The following is a 14738-nucleotide window of genomic DNA, read 5'->3' as shown; positions in this document are numbered from 1 at the left end:
ATATGATCTTGTGATATGACATTATTTTGCAAGGAATAGAATGGGTGCAGCAAAGCTAAGCTGATGAGATGCATTATCAGTGTTACTAAAGATGATACATTAAATCATTAACAGCTGTCATTATTTCTGTGTAATGTGGCAGTTAATTTTCCACGGCACAGTAACTTCTTTAATTACAAGGTAAGAGCCTAATTCTGCAACCCTTAAACACAAAGGGACTACTCATGTGAGTAAAGGTGTCAGGAACAGGCACTAAAAGTTGGCTGCCTTTTCAACTTGTATATTGTGGCTGCCCTTGTCTTATAGCTTATCCATGTTCCTTGCTGATAGCTTTAGAAATGCTTTGTTAGTATCATAATATATCAAACTTAGGATTTTTTAAAAACTGTTAATTCAATATATGCTGAAGAGTTTATTCAGGTACAAGCAAGTGCACTTTATGTAGTACAAAACGTCCCCAGTAAGGTGCAGATCTTTTGTATGTAAAATGACTAAATAGTCCCTAAATATCCAAGCACTTACTATATTTTAACAGATAACAGGCAGTTAGTTCAGAATATCTTTCTTATTAATCTTTAATTACTCATTACATAATTAACAGAAACTCACAGAAGAGGAAGGCATAATTACATTCTGTGCCAAGAAAGGTTTATTGTTCTTCAACAAAACTGTGATCAACTTAAATAATCTAAATAATGTTCTAAGTGGCAAAAATGTATCAACTAAAGAATTAAGATTTAAAGAGCCATATTTAGTCGGTAATCATGGTGCTTATCAGTAGTTGTGTCAGTTATTGTAAATGATTCAGGAAGAAAAGTAGATGCTTTTCTTGAAAATAATATTCTTAATGGAGAAACCCAATAGACCTGTCTATCTAGAAAAATGTATAAAAAATAGTGATTTTGCAATAAAGCTATGATAGAACACCTTACTTTAGTACAATAACCATACAGCTGCAAGTTGCTTAACTTATTGTAGCAACTCTATACTTATTCTTTTATAATTCTAGAGTTTCTGCATGCTTGGTTTATTATAGCAACTCCAAAGATATTTAGAGATTGTATTATTGTTGTAACTATAGAGTTATTAAATGCTTCATTTAAGAGAGTGTAAATCACTTTTTAAACAGTTTTTATTTTAATTTGTAGGCATTTTATATGATTTGAGCATAATATTTTTATACTACATTCTATACGATAGTCTCTTAGACACACTACAAAATGGGCACAAACAGGGAGTTAGATATCAAGCTGCTTTGGTTTGTGCTTGCCGATTTTGGATCCACATTTATTTGTAGACACAAAACTGAATCCATTGATGATGATTTGTGTTAATGCTCAAGAGCCCTAGCCATGGACCACGACCCCTCATACTAGGCCCTGTGCAAACACAGAACCAAAAGAGCTTACAGTCTGTATAGAACAGGAAACAGCAGGTGGTACAGACAGACACATGGGGGAGTTCAAGGAAACAAGGAGAGAATATTAGTCAGCATGATTGGCAGTGGCATCTCCACACACCAGTAGCTTAACTGTGTTTTCAAGTTTTTTGTAGGCATCACAGAAAAGGAGAATTTTAAGGAGGGTTGTGAAGAAGGATAATAAGGTAGTTTTGCAGATGCTTATTGGCAGGGCTGCCCAGAGGATTCAGGGGGCCTGGGGCAAAGCAATTTCGGGGGCCCCTTCCATAAAAAGAAGTTGCAATACTATAGAATACTATATTCTCTGGGGGCCCCTGCAGGGCCCAGGGCAAATTGCTCCACTTGCCTCCCCCCCCCCACCCCCCGGCAGCCCTGCTGATTGGGAGCTCCTCCCAAGCATGAGGGGCAGCATGGGAGAAAACACAAAGGTGCTTGCTTGAAAATGGAGGCTGGCATGTGAAAATTGATATGTGTTACTTATCCCCCGAGTTACCATAGTATAGGTACGTGAGGACATACATTTGCTGATGTACATACAGGGCTGATTGGACATAAGAGTCAACATCTCAGTAGTGAAAGAGCGATGATATATTGGGGAGATAGGCTGTGAAGATCCTAGAAAGTGAAGAGAAGTAGCTTATATTTGATGCAACTGAGAAAGGGGGAACCAGTAAAGGATGCAAAGAGAGGGATGACATCGTCAATGTGATGGGCTAGGGAAATGATCTTTGTAGCAGTATTTTGAATGGATATGAGTAGGGTAAGATTACAGTGTCAAGCCCAGAGAAAAGGATGTTGCAGTAATTGAGACGAGAGATGATGAGAGCCCGGACGAAATTTTTAACTGTATGGATGGATAGCAGAGGCCATATCTGAAAGATGTTGTTCAGAAAGAATCTGCAAGATTTACAGATAGCTTGGGTGTGGGCACTTAGAGAAAGAGATCCAAGTTGAAAACGATGCCTAGATAATGGTCCTGAGCAACTAGTGTCTGTAGTGATCCTAAAAGGAGGTAGTGGGTAGAGCTTTTGGGGGAAAGATTAAAAGTACTGTTTAGCCATGTTGTACTTGACCTGATAGCTAGACTCCCATTAGGTAGGACATATCAGAGTGAAAGGCTGAGATTTTAGTTTGGGCAGAAGGAGATAGGTCTGCAGCAGAGTGGTAGATCTGTGAGTCACCAGCATAGAGATGGTAGTTGAATTTGTGAATAAGCTGGGGGGGGGGGATCCTTGAGGAGGCCACTTAGGGATCTGGGGCAAAAATCAGTACTTGGTCCTGCTAGTGAAGGCAGGGGGCTGGACTCAATGACCTTTTGAGGTCCCTTCCAGTTCTATGAGATAGATATATCTCATGTATTATTATTATTACTCAGACGTAATGTGTAGCAGGATAAGAGAATGGGGGACTTAGAGATGTAAGGCAGAAGGGAGGCTGGGGCAGTTTCTGGAGAGGCAAGTGGGCTCAAGGTGTTTTGGGGATTTTTTTTAAGATGGGAGGGACTACTGTGCGCTTGTAATACAAATAGAAAGAGCTAGAAGAGAGTGAGAAGATGAGAATAGACACAAGGGTGATCAAGAGACGGGATGGGGTAATGGGAGCAAATGGAGAGGTTAGAGAGGGGAGCAGATGAGAAACATCTGTGTCTGTGACCGGAAAAGGAGGAGAGAGTTGCAGGAGGGAAAGGAAGAAGGGAAGAAGAGGCAGTGGGAGGGGGAAGGTCATGGTGTTTTTTATCAACTTTTTCTTGGAGGAAAAATGCAAGAACCTGTGTTGAGAGAGAGAAGTGGAGACAGGAAGAGGGGAAGGTTTGAGGACTGCATCAAAGATGATAAAAAGGTGTCTGGGATTAAGGGTATGAGATTCAATTAAGTTGGAAAAGTAGAATTGCTTAGTTAGGAAGATAGCAGAACTGGAAGGGAAGAGAATGAATTCGTAGTAGAGGAAGTCAGTCTGGCCATAGGATTTCTACCAATAACACTGCAGTATATGAGCAGGAAGTGAAGAGGCATATATTGGGGGTGAGCCAGGAATCAGGCTTGGCAGGATGGATCTTGCAATGGGAGAAGGCCAAAAGAATCAAGCGGAGGAGAGTAAACCATGGAGAGAGTCAGCAACAGTATCAGTGAAAGAAAGTAAGATAAGGAAGGAAGGAGGGGGCTCAGAGCAGATGAAGGGCTAATGCCTGACTAAAAATGAGTTGTGGTCACTATACATGAACATCATTAAAAATTCAGTTAATTGAAGTATGCATAAGATAGGATAGTGAAAAATATTTTAATAGACAGGGTATATATATGATATATACAGGGCTGGCTCCAGGCACCAGCCCAGCAAGCAGGTGCTTGGGGCGGCCAAGGGGAAGGACTGTTCGGCGGTAATTCGGCGGCGGGTCCCTCTTGGAGGGAAGCACCTGCTGCCGAATTCCCACCAAAGAAGAAAGCGGCGCAGTGGAGCTGCCACCGGAGTGCCGCTGATCGCGACTGTGATCGCGGCTTTTTTTTTTTTTTTTCCGCCGCTTGGGGCGGCAAAAACCCTGGAGCCGGTCCTGGATATATATGGACTGTTTCATCTTTACTAAATTATTTTCTGAATATATCTATGTATATAGAACATAAAAGAATCCAATGCAGGTCTTTCCAGAAAATAAACATAAAAAGATAATGTTAAAAATCGTTTTCGCTTTCATGGGTAGGTTATTGCAAAACCTATCCAAAATTGATGGACTAGATGATTGAATTACAAAAGTATTGTTGAAATATGAGAGTGGTTTTGTGCAATCTAAGTTAAAATTTAAGGTCAGATCATCAGTGCATGAACAGAGATGTCTGCAACAACAAGAGAACAGACATATTTTTTCAATTTGCTTTGAAGTATAACTCTAAGTCATGCATTAAATTAACAATATTATCATAAAAAACAGAGTGCTAATTCTGTCCAATGCTGAAATTTGAAAAATACTTTTCAGAAGCATAAGCCATACATGAAATGAACAAAATATTAACTGGGATGAGATTGTTAAATCAATTTAAATGCCTCAGCCAAATGATTTTTAGCAAAGTTGATTAGAGGAGATCATTATTGGTGAGTTCAAGGCACAGCAATAGGACCCCCGGTTTTTAATGTGCAGAATTTCCATTATAACCATATCAACTGAGTTTGTTGTGGTCGTTCAGAATTGCATCATTTGAAGCCCTTCTATTCATTCAGAGTAGATGAAGGGTGAAATTCGCTTCAGCCTGATTGAGTAAATCAGGCTTTGTGTCACTGAAGTGTAGATGGTTGGATTTCACTTCCACCAAACCTGAGCCAGCATGTAGGGTTGTAATACGTTTTCTCCTGCCTTTGGGCTGGTACAGTCGCTACAGATTCTGTGCTACTTGTACAGAGTGATGGGAGAGAGGACTCATAGAAATAAAAAATTGCAGCTCCCTGGTTTGAGCCTATTGTTATGCTCCATATCAGGCTGTCCAGGGATCTTTGTGCAGCCCTAATCTGGGTGTAAATAGAATGGAAGGCCTCATCTTGGCTCAGTACAGCAGAGGTAAATTTCATTGTCTCTCTCTATGGATTTTGTTTTAGATCTGTTAAGAGAGGAATATGGAAACTGATTGAATGGAAGCTGCTTGCTTACCTCTGCTGGACACTCATCTCAAGCCATATTTTCAAACATTAATATTATGTAATCATACAGCATAACAGTGCATACAGATTATAACAGACACATGTTTCTAGCCTCAGTTTCCACAAAAAGGAGCAGCTGTTGCAGAGGGATATACCAGGTTACATGTCTCTCTCTCTGAGTAAATGTTTCTGCTTAGAGTCAGTTAGTGATCAGCTGCTCGCCCATTTTACTTTGCTCCAGCAATGTTAAAAATTTAATTTGGGTTTGAACAATTTTTTTCATTTTAAATTGCCAGGGAGATAAGATCAGATTGAGATTTTAAAGGAGAAGTTGGGAAAGGATGGTGCAGGAGAAACTTTCTCTATTGTATTTAGGCTCCTGCCAAATTCATGGCAATGAAAAATGCGTCACGGACCGTGAAATCTGGTCTCCCTCTGTGAAATCTGGTCTTTTGGGAGTTGGTCACAAGGTTATTTTAGGGGGGTTGCGATATTGCCACCCTTACTTCTGCGCTGCCTTCAGAGCTGGGCAGCAGAAGAGCGGCAGCTGTTGGCTGGGCGCCCAGCTCTCAAGGCAGCACCCTGCCAGCAGCAGTGTAGAAGTAGGGGAGACAATACCATACCATGCCACCCTTACTTCTTCACTGCTGCTGGCAGCAGCTCTGCCTTTAGAGCTGGGCTCCCAGCCAGCAACTGCTGTTCTCCAGCTGCCCAGCTCTGAAGGCAGCGCCGCTGCCAGCAGCAGCACAGAAATAAGTGTAGCAATATCGCAACCCCCCGCTGCAATAACCTTGTGATCCCCCCAACTCCTTTTTGGACCCCTACAATTACAACACCCTGACATGTCAAATTTAAATAGCTGAAATTATGAAATTTATTATTTTTAAAACCCTATGACCATGCCATTGACCAAAATGGACCGTGAATTTGGTAGGGCCCTAATTATATCAGATGCCCATTTTAGGTGTGGTCAAGACAAGGAACACTAGTGGCTAGAGTATATGGATGTGGGAATATGTGACAGAAGAGAATATATTGAAAACATAATTGAAACTCAAGACTACTCAAAGCTTTCACCACAGAAGTTCCTCTTTTTACTTTAGACGGTTATTGTTGTGGTAGGGTATGTGAAAGTTAAGAGACAACTTTACATTGAATGAGGGAAACCTGGATTTTCTATGTCCTTGCTCAGTTAAGCATGAAGTTGTGCATTTCGTCAGGCAAGGTTGGTAAAGCAGACAATCATAAGTCAGTTGATACAGGATCATTAATGTTATTGAGTGGTTTTGATTAATACCAAACTGTAGGTAACTAATTTTTTCTAGGTACTTGGTTCAAAGGTTTGTATGGCTCCTAATAATGGGAATTAGTGGCTTTTAGCACCTTTTGTAACTACCCTTCTTTCTTACATGGGGGTTTTGTAGCTGTGGTTTGGCTTATGCCCCAGTAACGTGCAGTCTAGTCTTTATTTACACTCACTATACATATTTTATAAAAGCTGATTCTCATTCAATAATACACAGTCCCATGATGGGCTTCCCCTTCTGAGACCCTTTGCCAGTCCCCCAGGTGAACCCCTTTCAAGTAGCAAGCCCATGCTCCCACTTTTTTTTTTGTCTGGGTCTCTGGATTGCATGTCCCTGATAGCTAGGAGGGTTTCCTCCTTCCCCCCCAAACTCCCTATCTGACACAGGAGGAGATGACCTGGTCTGTGAGACACACCAGAGGGGAAGGTCTAATTTGGAAAGGGATCTGGCCTGTCCCTGACTCACTAGGTGGGACAACAGAGACTGCGGAGATTGTTTTCCCTTTCCCCCATGCTGGCCAGTGATGAGGTTAGCTGAGTGAACTGCAGGTTTGCGCCACTAACAAAAGTGGCCAAACTGAGGACTGCCGTGAACCTCTCAGGCGAGCAAATCCGCCAGAAAGCGCAGGATCCACCAAGGCGGAGGAGGAACTTTGTCACAGTGTGCATAGGAATCCTCAGAATGGATTGATATTGACTGCATTAAAATAATGAGGGATGTATACACACTAGCTGCAGAACAGGGAATCACTGACCAGATAGCACATGTCATTGATACAATAATCCAATTACTTCTGTTACTCAGTTTGAATGCAGACTATAGCCACTGCAGTCAGTGAGTGTAGTTACTTGAGAGTTATACTAGTGTATAACTGACAACAGAATTTAGCACAATGCCTCCAGAAAAGTTTGGCACTGATCAAATTAAATACCCTGCCCCATGCACTAATGATCATGTAATTAATTAATGAGTGTTGGAGTGCACTGCAGTCAGTGTCCACATGAATGATGATGACTGACGTCCAAGAAGGAGAAGGCTGCAGGGGGTCTAGAGTTAGACAGAATATGAGAAAAAGGAGCAGTGTGAAGCTGAAGAGAATGTAGAATAAATTCAGAGTCCCAGCCAGACATGGACAATGCGGACTTGTAATGTGGGAAGAACCTTGTGTTAGCCGCACTTTTGCAATGAATCATTGTAAGACTCTTTTTATTCTCACTGAGATGGAGAGAGGCGGAGTGAGTACTTACATTAATCATGTGAAATTTTTTCTCTGAATACTTTTGGCTGAACTTGCTATCCTCTTTCATTGGCTGTCATGGTTCTTCTACTGATTCACTTGGTATCTGTTGAGGGGTGAAACCAAGCAGAACTGGAGCATAAAGGCCTCCCCCTCCATATTTTGGCTTCTGATACCTCTGCAGAAGAATAGACAGAAAAGGAAGAATAAGGGTAACATTCATGCTGTGAGACTAATACCCAGTTTTTAAAAGGTATTTTGGCATTCTCTGCTCTGGGTTGCAAGGCCTAAGGCTCAGATAAGTGGTGGTTAGGACCCTAAATACTTTTGAGGCTTTCAGCCTAAGTGAATTAGACATCTAAGTCCCATTTTCAAATGTTGAGGCACATACATCTCACTGGAAGTCAATGGGACTTTCTGTCCTCAATGTTTAGTTCACTTTTGAAAATGGGACTTAGGCCACGTTTACACTACAAAATTAAGTGGACCTAACTTACATTGGCATACAGCTGCCACAGTAATTACATCACTTGTGCATGTCTCTGCTTTGCTCCTTGTATCGGCAGTACATGTCCTCCAGGAGCACTTGTACAGATTGTCACTGTGTCGACGTAACTACATCGACCTTGACTCTACGCCGCACATAGAGGTGGAGTTCTTATGTCGGCTAGGTTAACATAAGCTGCCTTATGTCAACCTAGCTCTGTAGTGCAGACCATACCGTTGCCATCTAAATCACCTAATGCCTTTTAAAACTCTGGGCCCAAGTGATGGAACCTAGTTTTACAAAGACTGCCAATCTCTGATTGATCACTTTCAAACATTTCCAGAATGGATTCAAATTCATAGAGCTTTGGCTCAGTTCCTACAATACCATCCCTCGAAAATGTGTCATGCCTTGACTCAAATATTTGTCAGTGTTTGCTCGAAATGAAGCAGAGGATTGGGAATTAAGGCTGGAACTGTATCAGCATTGAATTCTTAATACTATCCAGATTCCAACCTGGGAGGTTTTTCTGTTAGCCAGTTTTCCTAAGACTCAGAACATTTGTATCTTTTGCTATAGTATGGTTTATTTAATTATGTACAGTACTCACTAAACCTACCTGTATTCTGGCATTCAATCAAGTAGGTCCTCCCTTTTTAAAATTCCAGCCTTTGAAATACTAAGAATGATACGAAGAAGAAAAAAATCCCATGCCCAGTTTTTTTTTAAATGAATTGAATTCTATTGTTTTTACTTTATATGCATCTTTTTTTACTGTAGCGCTAAATCATTAAAATAAATTGTATCTTTCAAAGTCTTTAATTAAATTTTCCATCTTCCCACTCCCCCCACAGTATAATGAAGAACTTCACTATGTAGAACCGTGTCTGAATGGAACATTAGTACAAGCAGACAGAGCCAACAAAGAGGTAAGGAATGAGAGTAACAAAGCAAAAAGGATATAGGATGTGATGCATATCACTGTATTATAATGATCTTTTTAAAAATAACCAGATCCCATTATTAGAACTTATTACGTTAATTGTTCTTGTTCCATTTAAAAATAGTCTGTTATGTGACTCCGCAGGTAAGAAAAAAATGTTCGCTTAGTTACTTTGAGCAAATAAGCTTATTGGAATAATATATAAATAATTTCAATAGAAATTGCAGGGTATTAATAAAGTTTAGTCACTTTTTTTTCAAATTACACCATACTGGTTTAAATTGCTTTAAATTATAACTGTCTCACTGGTTCTCAAAAGTTACATAGAATCAGATACCATATTTATGCACAAAGAGGAATGTTAAAACAAAAATCTTTAAACAAATGAAAGCAACTGTAGTTTCTCTATGTAACACTGAAGTTTCAGCTTTACGTGCCAGATTGTCAAAAATTATAATAGTGGTGTTCTTCTAGAAAGTTCTCAAAACACTGTGCAAATTTCAAACGCAATCCTTCAGTCATTTCTCAGGGAACATTTATTTTGACTTCAGTAAGAGTTTTATTTGAATAAAGACTGTGGGATCAGACACTGTATAGGATATTTTGCCTACCATCTTAATGTATTCATCCCACACTAGCAAAGGTACACAATCATTCTTGGTAAGAGAAGGTAAAAAGAATTACGCCAATTGAAATTGTGGGGGTTTTTTTGTAGACAGGATGGTCAAAAGGAGCAAAATAATGGAAAATGGCCTGCAGCTAGTATAATGAAAAGTCAAGCTAAATAATGGAAAGAGTGGAGGGTGGGGCAGATTCCAAACAGTGAAATCAGTCAGGCAATGGAACAGTCGACCTCAGAAGTGTTCATGTCTGTATCAATTTGTGTAATATGTGCTATCCACAAGCAATAAAATTATTGCGTACAACTTTTTTTTTTGTGAGCTAGGCTAGGACTTTTGTTTTTCATTAAGGCCATTTTGACATCCACAGAAATTCAGCTATGACTTCATTGATCATAATTTTTAAAGAAAGAAAAGATGTAACATTCTAGCCAAATATTTGCAAACTTTCTTCTACATTTAGTAATAAGTGATGGATTTAAAAGTGACATTAAACCTGTTAAATTCAAGGAATTAAGGCTTTGCTAAAGGAAATGACTCACAACTGCTATATTTAGACACCCATTCATAACAGAGAAGATGCAACAAGTACGATTAACCCGTTAAATTCATGTCAGAAAAGTTTGCATAAATGAGTTTAAGGGATTTGATTTTCAGAAAGTACTGAGCAGCCGCCCTCTGAAAAATCAGACCCCTTTTAAGGTATCTGAGGTTGGGCATCCACTAATCACTTCTGAAAATCTTGGCCTATACCTCTTGGATTTTTGTTCCAAGCTGCTCACAAGATACAATGTGACTTATTCACAATAGTCTTTCAGGCCAGTTGGTTTCCAATCATTACCCTCATATTTGCCCCAGATATTCCTTGTCCCTTTGAAATCAGAAAATGGGGAGAAAAAGTGAGAACTGCCAAAAGCCAAGCAGAGCTGAACCTTGCAAAAGGAAATTAAAACCAATAATAAAAGATTCTTTAGTCATATAAGTTAAAAGAAAACAAGGAAAGAAGAAGGGGGACCACTAAGTAGTTAGGATGGGGTGGGCAAACTATGGCCCGCAGGCCACATCTGGCCCGTGGGACTGTCCTGCCTGACCCCTGAGCTCCTGGCCCGGGAGGCTAGCCTTCGGCCCCTCCCCTGCTGTCTCCTCTTCCCCACAGCCTCAGCTCGCTCGCTCCACCGCCGGTGCAATGCTCTGGGTGGCAAGGCTCTGAGCTCGTGGTGCAGCGCAGCTGCAGAGCCCGGCCTGACCCAGTGCTCTGTGCTGCGTGGTGGTGGTGGTGGCGGCAGCGTGGCCCGGCTTCAGCTGGTAAGTGTGGCTGTAGTGCCACCAGTGCTCCAGGCAGCGTGGTAAGTGGGCAGGGAGCAGAGGGCATTGGATAGAGGGCAGGGGAGTTTGCGGTGGTCATGCTAAAAGGTGAACTGTCAGAGTGGACGGAGGTTACTGGTGGAGTTCCTCAAGGAATGATCTTGGGACCAATCTTATTTAACTTTTTCATTAATGATCTTGGCACAAAAAGTGAGACTATAGTAGTAAAATTTGTGGATGGCACACAGGAGGTATCACACAAGAAGATTTGGATAACACTGAAAACTGAAGTAATAGAAATGGGATGAAATTTAATAATGCAAAGTCATCCTCTTAAGAACTAACAACAAGATATTTTTCTATAAGCTGGGGATATGCTAGTTGGAAGCAATAGAGGAGGAAAAAGATCTGGGTGTATTGGACAGTCACAGGATGACTATAAACTGCCAATGTGATGCAGTCATGAAAAAGACTAATGCAATCCTAGGGTGCATCAGGTGAGGTATTTCCAGTAGAGATAGGAAGTATTATTACCATTATGCAAGGTGCTGGTGAGACCTCATCAGGAATACTGTGTGCAATTATGGTCTCCCATGTTTAAGAAAGATAAAATTCAAACTTGAATAGGTGCAGAGAGGGGCTATTAGGATGATCAGAGGAATTGAGAACATACCTTACAAGAGGAGACTTAAGAAGCTTGGCTTGTTTAGCCTAACAGAATGAAGGCTGAGGGGAGATATGATTGCTCTCTGTAAATACATCAGAGGGATAAACACCAGGGAATGACAGGAGTTCATAGAATCATATAAGAGGGTTGGAAGAGACCTCAGGAGGTCACCTAGTCCAACCCCCTGCTCAAAGCAGGACCAACCCCAACTAAATCATCCCAGACAGGGCTTTGTCTTTAAGTTCTTTAAGTTAGGGGCTGATGTTGGCAGAAGAACAAATGGATATAAACTGGCCATTAGTAAGTCTAGGATTGAAATTAGACAAAGATTTCTATTCATCAGAAAAGTGAAGATTTGGAACAGCCTTCCAAGGGAAGTAGTGGGGCAAAAACTCTAACTTGTTTTAAGACTCACCTTGATAAGTTTATGGAGGGGATAGTATGATGAGATTGCCTGCAACGGCGTATGACCCATCCCTGACTGCTACTAGCAAATACCTCCAGTGGCCAGAAATGGGACACTAGACTGGGAGGTATCTGGCTGGTGTGTCTCACCCATATGCTCTGAGTCTAACTGATCACCATATTTGGCATCAGGAAGGAAATTTTCCCCGGTCAGATTGACAGAAACCCTGGTTTCCTCGGCAGCATTGGGCATGGGTCACTTGCTGGCTTGAGCTCAAGTAAATAATGGATTCTCTGTTAGCTAAAGTCTTTAAATCAAGATAGGACTTCAGTAACTCAGCCAGAGTATATGGGCCCATTACAGGAGTAGGTCTGTGGCCTGTGATGTGCAGGTCAGACTAGATGACCATGATGGTCCCTTCTGGTCTTAAAGTCTAAGAGTCCCTGTATAAGGGGAAAACAGTGGCAATCTCAAATAACCGTGTGCAGCGATGGCTGACCTAATTGCAACAACTGCATTTAGTCTATTGGGAAATACATATTGAGTATCTCATTTGTACAGTATGTTTTAGGTATTTTAAAGTTATTTTGTGTGTATTTTGGTACCTGTAGCTTTTGCAATGCAGTGGAAGGAGACACTTCCTTGAAGGAATACAATTGTTTCTTCAGAACTATGGTGGAGTATCAAGTACTCTGTGTGTGTATGTAGGATATGCACCAAATTGAAACAAAAAAAATTGCCATTCAGTCTGCATCACCTATTCTGCTGTCTTGTTACAATCACTGACCGTGATTGTTTAAAAGCACAAATAGTTGCACAGAAATGGCTGGTTGGGAAAACATATCAGGAAATTGGGCATGACTGCATGGTGGGTTTGTTCTAATATTTTTCTGTCCCTTCTTTGTCATGTAACCTAACTATGCAGTGGATCATATCACCAATGAAAGTGCAAAAAAAATTGCCTGCTTTGTGACACGAGTTAATGTGTATTACATTACACATAATGGGTAAAATTTTCAAAGGGACTTACATCACTTACAAACCTAAATCTCATTAAAAAAGCATCAAAATCTCTTTGAAACCCAAGTTCCTACATCCCAAGCAATTAGGTGCTTTTGAAAATTTTACCCAATATTTAAATATATGTGGTTCATCCCATCTGGTTTTGTATTTTGTAGTCTATGTTCTATGCATGTCATTTCACTGTGCTCATTTTGATATTAGATTTGTTTAGAGCAAAAATATATTAAACAAAAAAATTCTAATGTACTCAATTACTGTTAGACTAATGGGCTAAATTAATCAGATAATTAATTTGCACAAAACATGTGGCCATTTCAGTTTGTGATTTGTTCATGAAGTGATCCTGATTTCTACTAATGTATTTGCTATTCAAAAGTTATTGCAAATAGTTTGAATGAACAATTTTTAGTCTCCGTTATTCAGAAACTGTTTACTTATTTGATTGGTATGGGATTGGTTGTCAAATGTTCGCAAACACTATTTTTTCAACATTCAGTGTGGAATGAGGAGGTGCAAAGAATTCTTTTTCTTATCATCTGAGCTAGCTTGCAGGAAGAGGAGAAATTTTCAAGTGAGGAAGAAAAAAGCAACTTAGCCAGATGTCCCTCTATAATCAGCAAATACTGAGGAAAAAAGCTGTACATCAAAATTTTCTAATATCCGACATATCTAAACTAGCAGCTAATAAATTAGGTTAGAAAAGTGCATAAACAGTGTTTGTTTGAATCAAAATTCCTTTGATTTTCAAATGGCTGTTTGGTTTGACCATACTCGCAACTTTGTTATTTACTCGCATTTGAAAAGCTATTCCCTCCTAAATTCAAACAAAATTTTATTTTTCAGCGGAAGCAAATAATCAATTTGTAGCTTATTTTACTACAAAGCCTCCTCTAGCTTTCTTAGCAAACTTCCTTTTTAATATTTGCCTAGAGCCAGTAGTTTACAAGCCTTATTTCCCCTTTAAAATCAAACTCTGCCTTGTAGCAGCTCTGCTATATCTAAAAGACTCTACTAAGCCTACTTTGATTTGGCTAAAAAAGTCAACTGTTGCTTGTCTTTCTGGCAGATAGAACTGCCTTTTAAGTACCTGATTGCAGCTGAAAAGCCCAAACTGTCCCTTCCACACACCTTGGAGGAGAGCACTGACAACACTTTTCAATCTGAGGTTCAGCACCAGGCATGTTCAACAGAGCAAGCCCATCCTCTCCCTTCTCCCAAAATGTTACTTGCCTGGCTCACATCCGTTAGGCCCAACCTCACCCCTTTTACTGGCAGCACAGTTTTGTGGAGAAGAGGTGTGAGTTTGTGCATGAGCACGTTTGAGTTCTCATGTGACAGTGTGTGGATATTAAACTCATGCACACTAGCATTTAAAAGCAGTAATGGTAGTTCCGCCTTTGCTGAAAATTTAACTGATACTGCATTTAGGAAAGAATTTTAAGAAACTACCGTCACAACCACCTCTGCAGCTTTCACTGCTACGTATTCCAAAGTTTTGTGGATCCTGAGATCAAAAAGTAGGGCCATTGGCAAAGTGATTCAGCTTCAAACAGGACTGTCCAAACAAAAGAAGTTACATGATTACTATGTAAAATGTTAAATCATAATGTAGGTATGCATGGTCCTTTACAGAGAAAATACAAACACATTCACTGCATCTAGGAATATATTCCAATATATTTGAGGCTAAGGTTTTCCC

General features: G+C 40.2%; 1 protein-coding gene across 8 annotated transcripts in view; it reads left to right on the top strand.

The window, feature by feature from the left end:
• Window positions 1–14738, top strand: part of CACNA2D3 (calcium voltage-gated channel auxiliary subunit alpha2delta 3) — a 713664-nt gene that overhangs the window by 334849 nt on the left and 364077 nt on the right. For all 8 annotated transcript variants that reach the window (XR_004646516.1, XM_034776516.1, XM_034776515.1 and 5 more), the window contains exon 9: window positions 8930–9004. Coding sequence is in view for 7 of the 8 variants with exons in the window: in XM_034776516.1 (XP_034632407.1) it covers window positions 8930–9004 (75 nt within the window). In the remaining variant the exon portion in view is untranslated. The remainder of the gene's footprint in view (window positions 1–8929; window positions 9005–14738) is intronic.

Source organism: Trachemys scripta, chromosome 7 (genome assembly GCF_013100865.1).
Source record: "Trachemys scripta elegans isolate TJP31775 chromosome 7, CAS_Tse_1.0, whole genome shotgun sequence".
Taxonomy (NCBI): Eukaryota; Metazoa; Chordata; order Testudines; family Emydidae; genus Trachemys; species Trachemys scripta.
Note: the sequence above shows the minus strand (reverse complement) of the source record. Positions and strands in the feature narration are given on the sequence as shown.